A 22084-nucleotide genomic window follows, 5' to 3' on the forward strand; every position below is an offset into this window, starting at 1 on the left:
AAATAGAGCCATTTATAAATAGCACTGATGGAGTGGACATACAGTAACAAGTAGGCAGGCAGACAGTGCTTATGAGGGGAAACATATTTCAAACTGTAATGACGGATCATAAAATACAGAGATGTTGTTGCTGTGAAGTCAGCCATGTGATAAGTCACAGCTATTATCGCTGGCTGCCCTGCATGGTGGGGATGGAAATTTATTTGCAAGGACGGCCAGTGCATCAGGACATTTAGTGTGAGCAATTGTGTGAGTGTGTAGGTTTAGGTGAAGGCAAATACCATCTTAAGCACCTAATGCCTGATCCACTGAGCCATATATCTACACGTTTGCACCACAAACACCCATAATCTCGACTGTATATCAGCCTATCAGTGTATAAACACACATGGGCACAGATATACATGCAAAATCTGTGGTCTTTCTGTAATACGTCATTTAGACGCTTTAGCATTTGTGAAGCTTTTTTAGACTAAAGAGTCAGGCAGCATTTGTCTATATTTGCTACAGTGCCATACCAAAGAGGCATCATCCATAAACTCTGCTTGGACAAATGCACTATGTATTTAGAGGGGTGGTTCTTCAGTACGGCTGCAAACATCTAGTGGATTTACTTGATTTAGTCTGTCACTGACAGGAGCTCATCTGAATATGAGAGAGGGGAGGATGTTTCATTTTAAGACTGATAAAAAAAAGGTTGTTTTAGGGAAAAGGCTAATGCCATGAGAGCATGTGAATTTCTGTTGGTAAGTGTTTGTGTGGATGTGTAAGTGTGGGGGGGTGTTTGTATGTCCCATGTGGTTCAAGATATTTATCTCAGCCCAACTATTCATTAATGGGTCTGTAGACGGCTGGCACCATGAGGAATTATAGGACAGAAGCAATCAATACATTCAGGCTCCAGATCCAGACTGTGTGTGTGTGTGTGTGTGTGTGTGTGTGTGTGTGTGTGTGTGTATGAGAGAGAGAGAGAGAGTGACATAGTTTTCTTGTGATGTGGTAGTTAGCCCCAGGACCTGATGGGGGTTTTTAGGATTATTTCTAGAAGATGAACATGAAAAAAAAATAAACCAATAAACCAAGAAACTCAATGAAACTGAGTGCCTGCTGAGGCAAAATGAAGAAGGAAATTTCATGTAAATAACCTGCACTAAATTCTTCATTAAATAATTTTAAGTTTATATATTGTGATATTAGTGCAGCATTACGTTAATATCACTGTCAACAAGGATGCTACTTATCTTTAAACGTATCAGGAGCAGGGTAACAGAGAGAGGACAGACTCAGACTGAGAGCAGAGGTGGCGAATGTTCTGTGAGTGTTTCTTTTAAAAAGGGGTACGTAGGTAGGTGTTTTTCCAAAATGAGCTCACCATGAGAGGTTGTAGGATGAATCAAGCTCAAATAAATTTACCAACAAACTAAGGATTCATCAGGCACGGACGTATCCAATTAAAAAAAAACGAGAACAGACAATGTTAGAGGCAATAACACAAAAAGGAAGGATAAAACATTAAATCACTGTACAGCATCCATCACACAGTCAACAGTAAAAATGCAATCTGAAGATCCTGTGGTATTCCACTTTATGAATGACCTTAGTTATCTGCCCTGGGTAACTGAATAATTTTCTGTGTGCTCTTGTGGTAATGTAATTATCCTGGTGTTAAACAAGTGTCTGCCCAACTGAGCTAATCAGGAGTTCCTTCCACAGACCTCCAGTGAGGAAACACCCACCCGTGACCATCTCCAATTTACAGCTACAGTCCGTTCGTGATATTGAGGCTAACGAAGGCTGATATTCAATTAACTGACCTAATCAAGACAGACTGGCCTGAGTCAGAGGACTGCAAGGTGTTCTGCAAAAAATATCAATTTTAACAAGCCATTAAGTTCTATATTCTGCCTTAGAAAACTATTTATTTCACGTAAGTGGACAGCCAAATGTTGTGAGAGCTTTAGCGGATGTTAATTATTTTTTCACTGAGTTCCAGAAACTGTAATGTGACAACTAAACATACAGTATGAAATGCTGGAGTCTGTTCTACTGGTACAAAGTTGCTGCCTAACTTAAGGAAACTATTGGAATGAGCTGATTTGATTCAGTATCACGTCATGTCAGTTAAAATTTCAGGAGATATTCTCTGATGTATTATCAAATAACACTTTGTTGTTGTTGCTCAAATGGAACAAATTGCAAATTACTGTGCTGAATTTCAGAGCCAGTGTGGTGTACCACAAGACATCTTTTCATCTTTCTCACCTCTTTTTTCTTATTCGCATGTACTAATCCAAGAACATCCTCCCTTTTTTCTTCCTAATTGACCTGGAGTTGTGTCACTGCCAGTTTCATTGTTGTTTTGGGAAGGATTAAGATTGCCATGTACTAAACTGGCTGCTCTTTTTTTACCTGACAGCAATGAGCTTCAAATGGCCCCGCTATACACCTGATCCCACTCTCCTCCATAAAGGCACTTCAAACATTAAAAGCAACATGACAAAACCAGCGACAACGACACCAAAACCACACATTGGGTTTACTGGAATCTCTCTAAGAGTTGCAGCTACCTTTGCTAATAAACAAGCCCCTGCAGCTGTGAATGAGAATTGTGTACCCCCCCTAACTCTGACTGAGAATGACATTTTTTTTCTTTTCCAGCTTGACTTTTATCAACTTCAACATATTCTGCTAACCATCGAGCAGCTCCACTGGACCAGTTGGAGGTTAAGTGTTTTGCTAAGAGGCACATTCACAGTAATTGTTAGAGGAACGAGGAGCACTGTTGTGGGATTTTCCTCGGTTTTGTAGCTTCGGGCCTGCACTCAAAATAGATGGGTTGCTGTGTAATATTATTTGAACTGACACTATCCCCCAAACCCTCTGTATTATAAATAGTCACAACTTAAAAACAACTTAAGCCATGACAGGATATCAAAGTTATGACTTTTAGCTGATCCATCCCTTTAATTCTGTGAGGACAGGATCTTTTTCTCTGTTCTATGATCTTTCCCTCTCTCCTTCCTCTCTCATCTCTAATGGCAAAGCAAACCCAAGTGACAAGATGTACGGGATATTTAGTATGGTTTAAGACTTTACCTCACTCTCAGCAGGATGATGGTGATGATGGCGATGAGTGATGAGCGAGATGAGCATGATGATAATGAGCATCATGGTGGCGATGACAACAAAAATGATGCTGGCTACGTTTTAGTTACACAGCGTAGATCACTGGGGGGGAAGAGTGGAATAGAATTGAATAGAATTATTTTTGTGGCATTTTCATGGTAATCACATGATAATGTTTCAAATCCATTCAAAGTCTATTTTGTTCTCTGCATATTGAGCTGGCATAGGTGCTAAAATCATTATTCATCTCATGTTTATTACAGTGTTGGCATGGCAACCAAAACTCAAAAGGGTTAGAAGCAACTTTCTAATACGCACACACGCACGCACACACACACACACACACACACACACACACACACACACACACACACACACACACACACACACACACACACACACACACACACACACACACACACACACACAGGCCTATACACATGCACAGATGTAGATTAAACAGTCCATTTGGAAGGTTATTTTTGCAAGTGAATTGTAGGAGGAATTCATCAGTGAGAAGAGAGCTTAATGTGAAATCCACCTCCAAAATTCAAGACAGCACGTGGGCCTGTCTGTGTTTTTGTGAATGCAAGAAGGGCTAAACCATGTCTCTTGCTGTACAGTTTGGATTTATGGTTTATGAATAACATCATTCTTCTCTGTGTTTATGATGCGAAGACTACTGCTCCACCCTATTGCAGACACATGGCAAAAATCTACAGCTTTTCCACTGACAAGTCACAAGTGAGGTGTATAAATGAATAAATCACTTTATTTCAGAAGAAATTATTAGGTAATTACAGTGATTTGTCTATTAAACTGGTCATTCATTTACTTAATGATAACTTATAAAAGACAATATGCCATAAAATCAAATGTTTGAGGCAAATGGTTTAATAAGTCACCATGATCTGGGGAAGGCCAAGGACCAGGTTGAAGTAACTTTGAAGTTGATAACCAGCTGGATGCACATTTTATGCAAAGAACTTAGCTGAAATTAGTTTAAAGTAGACATTTACCAGCTGAGCTCTTATTTTAACATTAATAGCTCTGTTTTTGTAATCATCAATGGCTCTCGTAAGAGGGTTATTTTAGAGAGGAGCGCAGAGCCACAGCTTTGCCTCTCCATCTGCCCTCTAAAAACATCCAGTGGCTGAAATCCCCAATGGATCACGGAGTTTGAATATAGTGTCCTGGCTATATAATGTGAAACACAATAGTTACATAAGAGATGTTTCCCGTCTGATTTTTACTGTTTTTACTCATTCAATCATATTTAAATTCTATGAACTGAAATGGACTCGCAGACAGAGGGACCAGGTTTCTGGTAATCTCTCATGCATGGCAACATACCACTACTCAACATAATACAGCAGAAGTGAGCTCCACTGACCTGCCGATGAGGAGGAATTCTCCTACCAGTCCCTGGCGTCTCATGGCCATGAGGATATTGCGGACAGTCATGCCTTCACAGAAACATGCAACCACTCTGGCCTTGGGCAGGTGGGCCCTCAGTCTCTCCAGCAGTCTGTCAAAGCTCTGCTCTCCAGCGTTGCTCCAGATTTTGCCTGGGGAAAACATGTCAGACAAATGCGAACATGGTCTGTGACAGTTGTGATAAGTTTGGATCTGTGTTGCTTCATGTGTTACAAAGAGTCTTGTTGAGTCTGTGTGTGTCACAGTTTATCCATTTCATTATTTAACTGTGCTCAGGTGTCAGCCACCTGACAACCACAGTGTGAAAGTCATGGCAATAAAACAACAGGCTGACCTTTATGGTGAAATATATGTCTTCATGTTAAGTGGATGTCAGTAAGATGAGACGGCAGTTAAATTCATTTTAACTGTAGATACCATGGTGTCTTTGTTTGGCAAAATGTAAGCAGTCATAAGAGTGTTGCTTAATGCTGTTTGTGTGAAAATGCTAATGGTCCCTTACAAAAACTGCACACCCACTAAAATTCAGTGTACTTTCTTCTTTGACTACAAATTTCTGTAATGTGTGAGGTTTAATATTTAATGGTATAATATAATATTTAATATCTTACCAGAGTGGGCGATACAGATGCCCTCCTTGGCTGCCATGTCCTTGAACGCCTCCATCCCACTTTCACCATAGTTGCCTGAAAAACCACAGAAAGGGTAAGGGGGAGAGGTATTTAACTAATTTCTCAAAACAATGTTGAAAAGCAGATGAACATGAATGTAATGAGTGTAAACATAAAGAGAAACATATACAGTATATATATATATATATATATATATATATATATATATATATATATATATATATATATATATATATATATATATATATATATATATATATATATATATATAGGAAGATGTGCATAATGATAATGAGCATTATCGATGCAATTCCAGTCACAACTGACCGGATCCCTTCGGATTTTCAAAAACATGCCCACTGCAGTAACTCGCCTGCTACTGCACTACTCATAAAAGCTAAAATTTATGTCAGAGAAAGCGTCTCCCCACTGTGGCACCAGTTTCTTTGCCAGAGAAAGTGGGTGACCTGGAATTTATGCTAATGAAGGGTTGTACACACTGGCAAAGAATATGATAGGATTCCCCTCTTTAATTTCTCTCCCTTTTATCTCTTTCCTTTTTCTGTTTTGATTGAAGAAAAGATAAAAAATCTCTCTTTCTAACCCTTTTAATCAGTGTTTCTCTTTTCTCACTCAGTGTTGTTGAATCTTCAAGCTTCCTCCTTTTCATAAAGTATGTTATCAACAGTAGAGTGTAGTCTAATTATATATCATTGACCTGTGCTCTACTTAAACTGAAGAGGAAAGAGAAGAGGTCAAAGGAGAAATAGTGATAGAAATAGAGGGAGAAAAGGATAGGAATAAGGGAAGAGAGAAGAGAGATGGCAAATTATGGCGCGATAGGAAGCACACAGAGAGAAAAGGGGATAGAGGGGAGAGGAAATGTACACTGAAAGAAGAAGAGGTCCCAAAATCCCTGACCACTGCTGTATCTCAGTGTGTGTGTGTGTGTGTGTGTGTGTGTGTGTGTTTGTGTGTGTGTGTGTGTGTGTGTGTGTGCGTGCGTGCAAGAGTGTGTGTAGTCGGGCCAATGATGAGTGTGGTGGAGCGAAGTGTAAAGTCCTGTAATTAGTGTCTCAGTGAGAGGAGTGGGAGACAGATGGTACGGACAGTCCTTCCCCTGCACACACACACAAGCACACACTTGTGCACGCGCATACACATTTATACTGTTACCATCATCAAAATCGATAAAGCTTGTAACCTACTTCACTCTGGTCTCAACAGGGATTTATGTGTGAGACAACTCTCTCTCTCTCTCCCTCTCCCTCTCCCTCTCTCTCTCATGTGTCTCTTCATCACTCTGTTTCCAACGCACATGCACAGTCTCCATGCTACTTTACATTACTAGCACACTCTCACACAAACACATTTATACTCCCATCCCTACCAAACAAACACCCACCCACCACTACACACACAGTTTTAGATACACTGTAGGCTACAACCAACCAAAATAGGAGTCAGTCTGTCCTATATTTCTCACAACTGCATGCCAAATTAAATTGATTTTAAACACTACCTTCCAGCATGCGCACAGACGTATTTGTCACTTGATGTCACTTGTCACTTGAAGAATTCTGACCTCATATCTCAAACATGTAATCAATACTGTGTAAGGGAAATCATTAAAAAATCTAATAGTTTCATCAAATTTGACAAAGGCTGTGATCAAATACAGTGTGCATGAATATAAATTCATGCTGAGTGAGAATGAATTCTTACACTTGTCTCTCCCTTAATAGCTAGTTATTACTGCATTCAAAGCTAAGCCAAACAAATTCCCCTTCAATTTCAGTTCTCCGAGATCAGTTCTGCACTTCATACTCGCACCCCCTGCTTCCTGCAAATCACCTTGCCCACCTACTCTTTATTACCTCAGTCATGTGCCACCTCTCTCACACTTTGTCTTTTATTCTCCTCAATACACACACACACACACACACACAGGCTAGACTCCAAATAAGTTCTTCTACGCACAGCTTGTCGCTTTTATCTCCTGTGTGGCCCCATGGTGACCATCATATTTTGGAGCAAAACACTTAATATACAGTAAATTTACACTGAACTTCCTTCTCCCACTTGGTAATTACCTTTGTTTCATCACCTACCACTGAAAACACAACTGGAACCTCCAGCACAGAGATCACACATTCCCAGCTTCTGTTTTCTACTTTTTTTACCCGCCTGTGCTTTTGTCCCTTTTACCTCCTCCTGGTCTCATTTGCGAAGCAGTGTCTCCCTTTAATCTATATTTTCAAATCTATCATTTTAATAATAAACAACAACAAGAACACAGCTTAAAGTAAATGTTTCCAAAAAAAGATGGATAAAAGAAGATAATAAAGGAATAATTATCCCATCTCACTGTGTCCTCCCCACATGCATGTTCCTCTAACCTCTTCTCCTTTGATCCCTCCTCCTCTTCTTATTTCATCTGATATACAGAAATACTTTACAACATGCAGTCAAATGCAAAGCTGGAGGGTCTTCTGCTTGCCCTCTGTGTAGATGCCTCTCATCCCCCTCTAGCTACTTGCTTCTTCTACCCCCACATTTCTAATAGCAGCAAATAAGGCAGGACATTTTAAGATACAGGGACGTGGTTTTGTGTCTCTTCTCCCCTTGTCTACATTCCTCTCCTTTCCCTCTCATCCTTCCTCCATCCTTCTCAATTACCATCCCCATCGTCTTGTCACTCTTATCGGGTCTATTACATGCAATTACATGTTCCCTCCCTTTCCCCTCTCTCCCTTCCTTGTCTGTTTCCTCTTGTCAACCCTTATTGCCTCCAGCCGCAGCTTCTCCCACAGAAGAGCAGCAGTAAAAATGTAAACAATATTAAGTAAAGGGAGTCCTCCTGCCCTCTCCTCCAATTCTCTCTCTCTTTTTCCTGTTCTCTCCCAGTTTTCTTCGATCCTCACCAACCTCACCACATCTGGGGTGCTAGAACAATGTGCAGCTAAATGTCAAACACTGTAATACCCTGGGGCAGACGCTCACTGACACTCACACTGTGTCATACACAGAGTTTAACAAGATTAAAGAATTACATGGCTGAAGAACACGCACATAAACACAAATACGTACCAGCATGCATTAGCAGTCTGTATAGATTTGTGTCTCCATGAAGTATCAGTCTACACTATTGAGGAATTATTAAACAGTAAAGTTAGTGGCAGATATGTTATTCTTTTTACTTTCAATGTGGAAAGCAATCAACAGTCATTTTCACTATTGGTTAATCTGGCAATTATTTCATTGATTAATCAGTTGATCGTTTGGTGTAAAAAAATGTCTGTTAATAGTAAAAAATGCCCAACCAACAGTTTATAACTCCAAGATAATCAGTTCACAATGATAATGAAACAAATAAAACTGAAAATCCTCGTGACTGACAAGCTGGAACCAATGAATGCTTCACCTTTTTGCTAGAAGTAGCACTTGATTATCAGAATAGTTACAGCTTCATTTTCTGTTAATCGACTCATTGATCAGTTGTTTCAGCTCTACTTAAAACTGAACGTAAATATAAACTGTACCTTGCAGCTACATGTAGAAAGAAACATCGACCTGCTCTGGACAAAATAGCTAAATGTTTTGTTCAATATAATCACTTACTGTGATTTGCATCGCTCATCGAGTGAGTGATCTAGTCTGTAGCTGACATATTGGACAGCAAACATTTAGCCTGCTGGAGCTCACTGGAGCTTGGAGTCACAATCACTAATTGAATTTCATTTACTCCAACATATGTATCCCTGTATGATCCTTTTTTTTTCTTAATTGCTAGCCCTGTCGTACCGCAGGGCTCAGTTTGTAGCTCAGTTCAAACCACTGATGAAGTCTTATTAGGAGAACAAAAACCTGAAAGACCTGAGGGGGTCACTAGCCATTACAACTTTAAGACTAGTAGACTCTAGTTTATTATCAAAAATCATCAAATTGATGAATGTCAGATGATATATGCACGTCTGTTATGCAATTTTTGGCAATGGAAATAGCTCCAGGGCTACAGACGGGACAGTTTTAGAAACACAACCATGGTTTTTTGCACAGGTGTTGTTTTCTCTTGAGCTTCACTTGCATTGTGCTTTTATATTGCCAAGCAAACTCGGAAGGATCAATATACCAATATACCATGACCATAGCCAGAAATCTCACTCTCTGGGCTTCATACAGACAAATACAGCATCAACAATTATGTCTATCAATCCAAGTTAGCAAAGGACTGCAAATGTCCCCCTAATAGGCTGGTTTGAAACTCCACTACATATTGTGTTGAGTTTTAAAGCATCAATACTATAACAAAATAAGAGTATGCACCTTTAAGTTCAACCAGTCTTGAAAATACAGGAACATACAGGGAAAAACACACAACCATGTGCACTTGCACCAGTGCATGCTACTTGCACTGATGCAAGCATGTGATCATATACCTGTACAGGTAATTACATACCTGTTACATAAATCACATAACCTTAAATAACTGACCTCCCCGTTTATCCTCCAGTACATGTTTTTTACCCATTTTACCATGGCAACAGACATTTCTCCCCCTTAATGGCCTTACTAACATCTGTGCCAAATCTCAATTACTCCCTCAGTACTGTAGATATCATGGGCAGAGCCTGGGCAGCTGACAATCAATCCATCCATCTTAACAGACGCCATGGATTCCCAGAACATGAGTTCTGAAATCTGAGCCTGAGCAAATTTGAGTATATGTCGCCCTGTGTCCTAGGCTCATTAAAACACAGAAGAGCTCTTGTTATATGGGCACCCACGAGAAACTGGCCCATGACCCACTTTGAAGCTTCACCCTTAGGCAACAATGCCATAGACAACGGTAAAAATGCGAGCAGATTCTGTCATTCTCCTCTTCCCCATTCATTACACCTTTCTCTACACTATCCACCCCACCCCGACTGTTGTCCTCCTCAATCCCGCAAAGGCCGTGCCAGTTAAATAGGCAAGGCACATGTCATGTTTCAGGGGCAGAGAGAGGGAGAGGGGATGGAAAAAGAAAGGGAGGGGGGAGAGGGAATCAGTGGTGTCAGGATCAAAACAGCCAATAAAAGACAAATAGGAGAAAGAAATGAGAGAAAGTGAGAAAGGCAAAAAGGGACTGAGCGGGAAGAGGAAGAGGTGGAGAGAAGGCTGACATCTTGATTTATTGAGATTGATCAATTTCTGTCGGAGCGTCCTTGGGTGACACATGTCAAATTTCATGTCAATAAAACCCATTGAGCTGAATTGAATTGAGCTGAACAGAGATACAGAGAGCTGTAAGAGAGGGAGCCAGAGACAGAAACAAAGGAATACTAAACTCAGTGTAGTGAACGTTGATTCTCTCGATGAGCAATAATGAAAGTGGATGATGGCGGATTAAAGAAGAATGCTGACAAGGGACTGTGGATAACGCCTCCCTTGTTCTTCACCGCAACTCGTGAAGCAGATGAGCACCTTAAGCCACAGGCTGGTCTCCCTGAGGTGCTCTAAAGGCTTCATTCCAGGAACTGTTACAATGCCTCCTCTTTCTGTTAAAGCAGAGACGCCAATGTGTGGAATGACAGTGTTTCTGCTCCTGAGTGATGACCCACAGACCTCAGCTCATTTATGTAGTATTTTGTTGTATGCCTGCACATATATTTTCTATGTGCTTGGTCTTTCAATTTCCTTGACATGGTTTTAAATACTGTTTTAACTATTCAGTCACATTTTATGAGAAACAGTTCATCTGGGTGTTATGCAGTGTTGCACTGCATAATGACTATCTTTTGCGTTTTCTTTGTCTGATTTCTTTCTGTCTCGCCTCTAATTTCTGTGGTGAACAAAATAATGATGCTACGATGACAAGAAGAACTGATGATTATACAATTATCCTACTTTTGGTGTGCTGCAGTTAATCTTATACTACTTCAGTGCTTCTCCTTGTGTGGTTTATTCTATCATTCTAGCTTTGGATTACATTGTAGAAGCACTAGAGAGGATACAGTCTATGAGGCTGACACAGTATGTATACAACTGTGTCCAATGTTTCTCTCTGGAAGTTAGGTTTGAAAAAGGACTATACATTGAGATGCACTTTTTACATCTTTGTAACAGAGTGACGCTGTTGCTTTATACTATGGGTTGTAGGAAATTGCTTGACATGTCCATCCCTAGAAAAAGCATTGGGCCATGCATCAGTTTTAACATTACGGCCACAATGTGAAAGAAATGCTATTCAGCCCAGAGAGATTTCTTTCTATTCCACACCCAATGGAAAAAATATAGTTGTAAAATCCACATATTACACGCTTTTTTTTGGGCGTGTATGATGTATACTATCTCCCAATGAGGAGGTATTACTCACAGTGTTCCACCCGTCCAATAATATTACTCCAATACTTCATATGTCTGTAATTCTTATGCTGATAATACATGTATTATTCAGTTTCTTGCGTATCGGTTTCTATCGTCTCTTGCCTCCAGATGCAAAATGTTAATGTAGGGAATTAATGAGTCTCTATAAACTTCACCCCCACCCTATCTTTCTTTGAATCTGCAGCTCCTGTGCGCTCTCTTATCTGACACACACACACACACACACACACCTTGTACTCTGTCTTCTATGGTTTTCTGGCACTTTTATTATTGCTTTCCCCATTCTCTCTTCTTCCCTTTTCCATCATCCCCCATTTTTCTTATACCTTTTTTCCCTCAATAAACCCTTTATTTCCTCCCTTACTCCTTCATTTTCCTCTCTGCTGTTCCCCCTCTCTACAACCTCTTCTCCTTCTCCGCTCCCTTCATTCCCTATCTTTTGACTCGCTTCCTTATCTCTCTCTCCCTCTCTCATTCTTTCCATCTTCTCTCTGCCGCCCACCCTCTCTGGATCTCTGTGATTGTATTTGAGAAGGCAGCAATCGACCTTGAAAAGCAGCACCAAGGTCAAACCCCACACGTCTAAAGGAGATGCAAAGACCAGTGATTTCCTGACAAACATACACATTTGCATACACAACCACAAGCGCTCCCTCAAACACAAATGCCTATAAACATACACGCTACCTGTATTGCTGCTAAGATTAGTAGCAGCACACCAGCAAGCTCACACACACACACTCGGTGTGGACACCGGTTTCATGAGCAGGTGAAAATAAATGTCACACTCGTCAAATGTTATTTCTGACACCATATTGGTACGAATTTGCAGGATGATATGTCTTTACATAAATAAATGTTGACAGATTTGAAAATATGTCAAAACATCTGCAAAGTGAAAAATGATCCCTTGGGAGAATTAAAGTGAGTGATAACATCAATCAGTGCTGTTACCAGGGTTTAGTATTCCCATTTTTTTCCAATGATTTTTTAAATAAAGACGTACCATAAACAATCATTTTTGGCAAGAACAACTTACACCCCTTATAACACGGATGTAAATATTCTACATTTGCATGAAAACAGAAAAATTTATAAATTACAAAACTCTGATTAATTAATCATATTAATTATAATATAAGTGGCAGTTTTTACAAGTTAGTTTACTATTCACAATTGATCACTGTTCATTTTTTGCCCCTTTATAAACTCTATACACTGCTCCTCTTCCTCCAATGCATTTCCAACACAGCAGGCAAACATCTCACACACACACACACACACACACACACACACAAACATGCATGTATGTATTCATATGCTGTATGCAAGTAGTATAACCTTACATACATGTACACCACTAATACACACACCCTCACACACACACAGACACACACACACACAGAGGATCCTGGCCTCTGGCATTGCCTGAGGCCATTACAACAGCATTTGAATTGTGGTATGAAGGGTACGTGTGTGTGTGTGTGTGTGTGTGTGTGTGTGTGTGTGTGTGTGTGTGTGTGTGTGTGTGTGTGTGTGTGTGTGTGTGTGTGTGTGTGTGTGTGTGTGTGTGTGTGTCAGATCTCTTGATCACACATTTTCAGGTTCAACAAGCCTTTTCTCGGTGGACACAGGCACACACACACATACGCATTTACTGCACTGTCCTCCAGTGTCTAGCTGTCACTCCACCTCCCACCAGTAAACCAACTGAATCAAATCACTACCAGCTACAGAGTGACTGAGTGAATGAGTGATCAGGTGAGTTTGTCAAGTAAATCTCAATACATATATCAAGTACATTGGAAAATTCAACCATTTTTCCTTTACTGCAGAAATTATTTAGCTTATAGTACACAACCCTACTTTGGATCTTCATGTGTTTCTCCCTTGAGGATTTCTGAGATTTTAACAGGACAGTCCATACCAGCCTTTACTCTACCAACTACCTGTTCCTCTGACCCCATTTGTTCCTCTATCCTTTAGCAATTACCTACAATAATTCAATTTTTATCACATTTACCTTAGTAAGCTGAAAATTCATTTAAAAAAAAAAAACTCTACTGCACTGTTGATGTGGCCGATCTTGTCAGTTATATTCTTCTCTCCCTTGTCTTCCTCTTTCTACTTGTCCTTGCACTGAAAATACTCCTGTCTTGTTTGAAAGACGTTTTCTCTGCTTTTTCTCCTCAGCTCTTATTTCTTAAAAGAGTTCCTTCTTGTGAAACATCACACATTCCTTCACAATTAGACATTTGAGAGCAATCAGGGACTTTCCACTCGGACTACTGTTCCAGATTCAGGTAAATAAATGTAATGAGGAGCCAAGAACGCAGTATAATGAGACAGAGACAGAGAGGCGAAACGAGAACATGAAAAAGAAAAAGCCATGTCTTTGTGTGCATGTCTGAGCTTGGAAGAGGAGTTTAAAAGTCAGACACAGAGTGTGTGGGTGGTTGTACCTTCAGTGTGGATAGCAGACACGTAGCTCCAGTTGTATCTCTTGACTATGTCCACCATAGCTCTTGCCTGCTGGGCATCTGATGGAACCACCCGCATAAAGTACTTATAAAGGCTCTGAAACAATGGAGATAAAATCAATGACAAGGAGCATCTAGAAAATGCAATGGGTAATTCCACATAATTACATTATCAAGCTACAATAAAGTAATACATTCTCTCTCTCATTGATTCTCTCAAATATTGATTGGCCCAACTTTGTACAATTTCCATAAAATAGACATTTATCTCCAGGTACATGGTCTCACCTTATCACTGAGGTCCATACTGGTGGCAGAGTAGGCAATCTGTGGTATGTTGAACAGCTGTAGTAGGTTCTGGACCTGAATGGCCACTGAACTTGACCCCGGTCCAATTAAACCCACGATGGGTTTCTTCCCCCGCATTGGAGTGGCAGAGGGGTCTGCGCATTTCATCGTTGCACCTGCACCTCCTCCTCCTCCTCCTCCTCCACCCCAGGAACCTCCTCCACCCCACTCCTCGGCCTCATCAGAGGAGACCAGCGAATCCCGTATGAACTCAATGCTCTGCTCCAGAGCCACGGCTGAGTGCCAACAGGAGTCCCGGATCTCACAGCCCAGGGTGATGTTGGGAAGGATGTGCTGGTCAATGTTGATGCGGTCCAGCGTGTGCATCATGGCCTCCACCCTCTGGATGCCATACTGCTCTCGCACCGCGCCACACTTGCGCTCATGTACCTGCACAGAAGACGACATTGAATCCAGTCGAATTGATCTGATACTTAGATAACAATGTTGTCTAAATTTTGCTTCAGACTAATATTGGTTTGATATTCACATGGCTGCCATGTTCAAAGACTCATATTTTCCTGTTTCCAATTATCCATAATAAGATGGATCCATAATGAAGCTTAAATGTCAGTGGGTGAGGTGCATGGGGCAGCTAATGGAAGTTGAAATTTTTCTGACCATCATTTTGCACACTTTGTACATATATAACGTTTTTGTACATTTTGCATTGTTATACATATATAAACTTTCCAAAAACAAGTGCGTCTTTCAAATCCAGACAGGATTATACATGAAAGTCGAGGTCAGGGAATATTTACAGCCAGAAAAACTGTATTCCGTTAACTGTGACATATAAACCACCCTAGAGACACACACAAAAACACAATGTTACCTTGTCAGCAGGAGGCTGATGATGGACGGAGAACAGTGCTCCAATGATGATGTCACCTGGTATGTGTGCTACCACCCGCCGTTCATTGGACTGGGCAGACTCAGCTTGATCAGGCCCCACCCAAATGGACAGAACTAGCAGCATGAAAAGCATCATCTTGGTCCGTTGAGGTTACAAGGAAGAAGCAGATCTTAAAAATTGCGTTGTGTAGAGCCGTCAAAGAAAACTACTCGTCCGAGAAACACTTTTCCTGGCCATGGCGAAAGCTTATGGCACAGAGCAGTTTTCGAAAACGGATGATTTCAGTATATTCCTTTCTTCTGTCTTTCTTTCCTCCGGATTTCAAGGTGAGACCATCACTTCAACAGCTGAGACAGGTGCAGCAGTGCAACCTGGGGAATTCAAAAGAAAATCTGGGCTAAGTGTCATTGGCTGAAATAACTTAAGGCTCCCTCAATTATAAGGTATAGAGCTGGTATCCACAGTAACAGGTGACAGACAGACAGACATGTTAGCAGGAAAGACTTGGTTAGTACTGGATTTAAAAGGCATGTAGTTTCATAGTCTGATATACTTTTATATAATCATGTCTGTAAACACAAAATCCTATAGTCACTTAAGTACACCAGTAACACAAGTAGTTTAGATGAATCAGACCCTCAGTTAAGTTTTACCCAAACACATGTATATATACACAACGTCCAAAGGCTTAATTTTCTCCAACACAAATTTTCACCTTGTCTTTTCAGTTACTACTGGTATGAATAGAAACTACGTAAATTAAAGCCTGTGCTCAAATCTTTCATTCTCACTTGGTTCCGTGTTTGTGTGCACCCATTTCATAGCAAAAGTCAATCTCAGCATACTTGATGTTTAATTGAAATGCGCCAATGAAATCAACATAATGACCATTGCATCAGCCATTACAGTGACTGACATAATGAGCAGTTGCCGTTTGTTCTTAATGGAGCTCAATGTGATGACTGTCGTACTGGCTCTAGACAAGTTTGAATAACGGAGACTGAGCAGAGTCGCCATAGTTACCTCTGTGTCAACATAATATCAGTAACACAACTGCAACATCATATTACACCTCACAGATGCTGTGAGACAAGCTTCACTTGTAAAGCTGTGACACCAACAAGGTCACATAAAACCACTGGCAGTCCCATTTTTCTCTTTAATTTCTTTTCGTGTTGGTTCTTGAAGATTAACTCCACTTTTACCAGAAACACACACGATTCAAATGATCAGCTCATCATCCAGCTCAGCAGAGGCCTGATAACGACCCATTCATCTCAATCAGGTGTATTGGAGCAGGGAAACACCTAAAACATGCAGGGTAGTGGGCCCCCAGGACCAGGATTAGAAGACACCGCCATATGGCAGTCCTAAAGTGTCTCCCACTTCTTTAATGGTATTGCACCAATACTGGCTTTTGGGTGTTCTCACCAAATTGGGCTCCCTTGCATTGTTATAGTTGCAGTTTAAATTGTTTGGCAAAACTGCGCATTTGGGGAAATTTTGTATTCCTTTTGTTCTAGGAAAGAAGGTAGTATAGGTAGCATGTGCCTTGTTATTATAAATTATAGAATGCATCCCTTCATTGAGGCAAAAACAGAGGTTAGATAACAGTGAAGATTCCCCATTGCAAAATGTGGGCAAGTCAACCACTAAGTGGATGAGTCAAACAGACAAACAGGACACATCTAGCTACAAGAAATACACCAAGCATATAGTGTTTAACAGTCAGCCAAATGGGGGACATCAGTTTCCTCACCCCCAGTAAACTTTCAAGTGGTCATCCCTCTACATTAATGGGAAACACTTATAATTTGCTTAACTTAAAAGCTACACAAATACTTAACTTCGCTGAAATGGAGCAATTTAATTGACCGTAAACAGCAGGGGAGCCGGGACAGTTTAGACAGCAGAATATGGCATCCACTGCTTATGCAAAACAGGATCAAGGTCGTGACAGGGATGTTGGTGGTTAGCTTAGTGGGGGGAAGGGGGAGAGAGAGAGAGAGAGATGGGGGGGGGAGAAAAATGAAGGTGGAGTGTAGTGAAATTGAGAAATAGGGGAAGAGAGGGACACGGAGGAAGGGAAGGAAACAGACAGAAGACAGAAAGAGGGAAGATGGAGAGAGGAGAAGAGGAAAGGGGGGATGAGGTGGGGGAAGAAAAAGGGGAGTGTATGGAGAAGAGACGGAGAAACAAACAGAAACAGAAGAAGGAGTGATGAAAAGAGGCATCAAGGGACAGAGAGTCTCACTGAACATAATTAACATGACAGTGTCAGGATGGCAACAGGGCTAACTGCTGCTCTAATAATGAACAAATCAAACAAAACTCATCTCTCTCTCTCTCTCTCTATACACAATAATGTAAAGGTGCAAGTATAGTTTTGAAACACTCTTACTCACCAAAAATCATTTCACCACACATTTTTATCTCCCTGAAATAAGCCACTGTTTCATTTGCAGGCTCTCTCCCTCACACACTCAGTCACACACACATGCTGTGTATCTCTGTCACGCTCCCCCTCTCCCTGTGTGTGTCTCTTGTTGCGTAGGCCTAACTGTAGCTGAAAGGAAAAGAAAATCAAATCCTCATTCCCTAAACAAACATCTCGCACATGTCATTAGGCGATTCTATCTCTACTTCTATCCAAACTACGCACAGGGGCATTATGAACCCTTCCAAATCAACTTTTACACAGACATAAACACGCAACATGCAGAGACAAACAAACACTCTACCTCCCTCTCCGTCTTGCTTTAATTTAATGAGTTTCATTAGTGCTGACACACTGCTTAATGTGTTGAGAAAGCGTTTGATTTACAGTGCATTAAAAAGGGACAATAACAATTACAATTTGTTTAAAAGAATCCCTGGCATGCAAACACATTTATTTTTGTATATCTTGCGCTGCACAGACAGTGTTTGCAATTAATGGAGGTGCAGGGGGCAGCTTCTGGACTTTTTCAAAATAGAACGTAGTTGCTTTCTTTGTTTTAATCAACTGAGCAATGAGTGAGTACTCAGATTGGTTACATGAGGAGGAGAAAGTATGCAAAGACAAATATACATCAGGACACACACTGACCACAATTATTCACCACCCGTATATTCACACAGAGAGATATAAACATGCTAATGGGAAATGCAGCCATCTTGTACGTCCTACGCTAAAAGATGTGCATTTGGCCACATCCTTTTGAAAGAGAAGAGGATCTTTCTGCTATGACATGTTTAATAGACTATAAGCACCTGTACCTGATATATATATTGTATATTTGTGCCTTTCTGTAACACATACCAGCTTGCAGTCATGGTAGAAAGCTAATACGGGTGAATGTGCAGCAGAGACAGAGCAAACGTGGCACCATCAACCAATACTATATCATAGGGCTCCTCAAATTATTTGCTGGCAACCAAAATGGGTCAGACTGCTTCTTCTGTTGTGTGCACAATTTAAAGAAGCAGCAATATTTTGGGAGGTTTCAGTTATTCGGGGAAGGCTTTTGCTGAGTGGGCATGTGACAGTGTGTCTCCATGTGCCGCTTGTTCCCGAGTGGACAGAGGTAGCCTGCTCTGTTTTGCACCTGAGCCCCAGGAAACAACGTGTTTCAGCATGTTTTCAAAAAGTTTAAAGGTTTACATTGACAATCAGCAACTGCTGCCTCGTTTCTAGAATGATCTAAAGTGCCACCAGGAGCTGTTCCTGGCACTCAGACGAAGGACATCACTAAAACTAGGAGGCACAGATACTCCCAGCATTCATATTTGTACTTCCGTGCCTTTCCATAGTAAATGGCACCCCTTGTGTTAAATCTCCCCCCTGACTGTCACAGTCAATTAGATGTTGGCAGTCAGTGTGTCTAGTTAAACATGTCCAAATAAATAAAAAATGTGTGACACTGACTGACCTTGTCAGACAGTAAAAGGCATGAAGATGTCAAACACAATGAGTATCTCTCTGAACCCATATCACTATAACGAGAAAGCCAGTACCTACATCAGAGAGCCAACAAGATGCCGCTGACTACTGTTGACAATAGGCTACCTCCCTATGGGAATTTTATACAGTCTGAATAATGGACATATAGTCATTATCGTCAAGGAGTGCCAACACAGAGGGGACTTCACCTGCTGCAGCAGCACAACAGATAAGGTGTGACAGAGCAGCGCCTGCATAACTCACCCAAACAAGCTCTGACCTTAAATCACTTCATCCTGCTATGTTTCAACAGGGACCTGCAGCCCATACTGGCAGCATACTCAACCTCAGACCTCATTGTACATTTTTATCTATTATGAATTCATTGACTGATGCGGTGTTTTGTATACTTAATCACTGACATCCGCGCACAGCGTCTGCTCTAACTGCCTCTCTCCAAGGAGAGCTGAAACCCAGAGACAACAACAATGACTGGCGCAGCGCTGCATCCGTCAACCGCAATGCAATGGCACATCAGAGTCCATCATTTGCGACGAATCAAACACACACACGGACGATTTTATTACGGGTGAATGGTGCAAAGCATGACAGAGACACCGTCTGAAATTAACATGGGTACAGCATGCACCGGTGAGAGCCGGGTTTCTGATCCCCCTCTGTCTTATTGGCATGGCTGCACATGAGTGCAAGTGGCTGCTGTCTTTAACTAGGTTACGGGATATAACCTTACAATAATATTCAAGGGTAACTAGTCCTGGTGCAGCTGCAAGTGATTTGGGGAGAGCAGGAGCGGTTGGTTAGAATAACGAGCGATAAAACCATAGATCTGTGCACAATACAGAGTGGGGGAGCCGGGATAAGTCTCTGTTCAGATACTGAATGAATCATTAAGTCATCAAGGGTATATTTCTTCAAATCTTACCTTATAGGGACATGTGCGCCTCTCTGATCTGACGTCGCCGGATCAGTCCCGCTTGATAATTTGGTTGCAAGTTACTGTGACAGGGGGAAGAGGTGCTGTCGATCATGTGTAGTCCAATGTCAAACACACCGGAGCTGCCTCTGATTGCTGAGCAGCGTCCGAGCTTCCTCCGTTTTCCCGTCACGCACACCTGAGCCTCTCTCCAAACACCTCTCTCCTTCATCCCACCCCTTCTCCTCTCCTCTCCTCTCCTCTGCTCCTCCTCTCCCTCCGCACACACCCCCCCACCCCCATCCCACCCCACAGCCCCTCTCTGCTACCCTCACCCTCCTCTTCTTAAAATCTCCATCTTAGTAAGCGTGTCCCCCGGTACTATGCCCCCCTCCCCGATTTTAATTCGGTTGATTAGGTTGTGCCCATGGGTGACTCTGTTTGGCGTTGGTTGTTTTTTTGTTTGGTTTTTTTAAACATGTTTTACTTCATGTGTGTGGCCTCGTCCTGCTGTCCGTCCTTCCTCTCATGTCCTCCTGCCTGATGCGGTGAGAAGTGACGACACAGTATAAAACCCCTGCTAGAAAGAAATGGTTTGACAAGCAAACACCTGGTCCGTAGAGTACTAATTAAAAGAGAGCAGTCTTTAGGAGCTGTTGCTGAGTCCAACAACAGCTAAATGTTATTAACGTTACTAATGTTACCTGTTTTTTATCTTAAGCTAGTTCATTTAGGCTAAAAATCTTCCGGTTAGCCTAGGCTAGCTCGACTCTGTTGCTAAGCGACAAACTGCGCTAAAGTGCGGAACAGGAGCTGTTTCGCTGCTGGAACCCGATGTTTCTCTGCCATACACCACAAAAAGTCCTCTTTTATGCGACACTTAACCTCAAGTTTACCTTTCACACCAAGGTCGCCAACCCTACACCAGAGTGGGCAGCGCCGCCACTACGGCAGGTAAAGGAGACACTATTTGAATGGGGGGGACTAACTTCTACATAACACCTGTGCGGGGCTCAAACGTGGTTCAGCCAATCAGAGCAGGTTCGAACGAGATTCAGCCAATCAGAGCTGAGGACTAGTTTTTCGTCACTTTCTCTTTATTTGCTCTCTGATTTAAATTTTTACATTCAAATGTGATTTAGTGGCGTGGCCATAATTAGGTAAAGCGTGGCCAAAGCGTGTCAGATATGGCTCATAATCTAATTTAAGAAGGCAGTGTTAAGTCATGGTGGCAGAGGTGGATAGAGACATGTAAAGAAACGCAGTGAAAACTGTGCCTTGTAATGGTCAAATTGAGCTCACTGACTTGTGTGACAAATGTCTTCCTCTCTCTGTCTCTCTTACACATGTCCCTTGTGTCCACCCCTCTCTGGCTATCTCTCTGTTAGTCCCTGCCTTCCCACTTCTACATAAAATCCTGCACCCACTAACACCTTTAATGTTTAATTTAAACACTGATAGATTAGAAAAATGGACCCAAAGCCTATAAATTGCAAATAGCCCACTGCAGGAGTAGTTATTCCCCATGAGTTATAGCTTGGCGTGTGACATGAGGGTGGACTGTGCGTCTCTCTGTCCCCTCTCTGATCAAATAGACATCAGAGGTGATACTGTGGGCTGGGATAACGATGCAGTGGAGGAGATCGATAACATTTGAAGTTTCATAGCGGTCACAGGAGTAAAGAGCCATTAACCTATACAGCTTCGCTTGGCGTCCAACCTAAAGACCCACGGAGATCAAATCATTACAGATAAAAAATCAATACAAATGTAATGGAAACATCCTGCTTCCCCCTGCAAATGTCTCCATGCATAACACTGACAACTGACAGCTACGAGGGGCTGCTTTAGGTTTGGCACCAAAACTTCTTTATGTACTTTTAATGGCATGACAACTTTTAATTCAATTAGAATTCCTATTTGACTTCAATAAAAAAAAAATGTATATATATATATTTTTTAATATTTTTGTTTTATTTT

General features: G+C 41.4%; 1 protein-coding gene across 1 annotated transcript in view; it reads right to left on the reverse strand.

Annotated features, from left to right (window-relative positions):
- Positions 1-15383, reverse strand: part of grm5b (glutamate receptor, metabotropic 5b) — a 56895-nt gene extending 41512 nt beyond the window's left edge. The window contains exons 1-5 of the mRNA XM_070828710.1: positions 15228-15383; positions 14333-14782; positions 14027-14141; positions 5175-5249; positions 4520-4694 (exon numbers count right to left, since the gene is read on the reverse strand). Of these exons, the coding sequence (XP_070684811.1) occupies positions 4520-4694; positions 5175-5249; positions 14027-14141; positions 14333-14782; positions 15228-15383 (971 nt within the window). The remainder of the gene's footprint in view (positions 1-4519; positions 4695-5174; positions 5250-14026; positions 14142-14332; positions 14783-15227) is intronic.
- Positions 15384-22084: the final 6701 nt, after the last annotated feature.

The sequence above is a fragment of the Pempheris klunzingeri genome, chromosome 4, assembly GCF_042242105.1.
Source record: "Pempheris klunzingeri isolate RE-2024b chromosome 4, fPemKlu1.hap1, whole genome shotgun sequence".
Taxonomy (NCBI): domain Eukaryota; kingdom Metazoa; phylum Chordata; class Actinopteri; order Acropomatiformes; family Pempheridae; genus Pempheris; species Pempheris klunzingeri.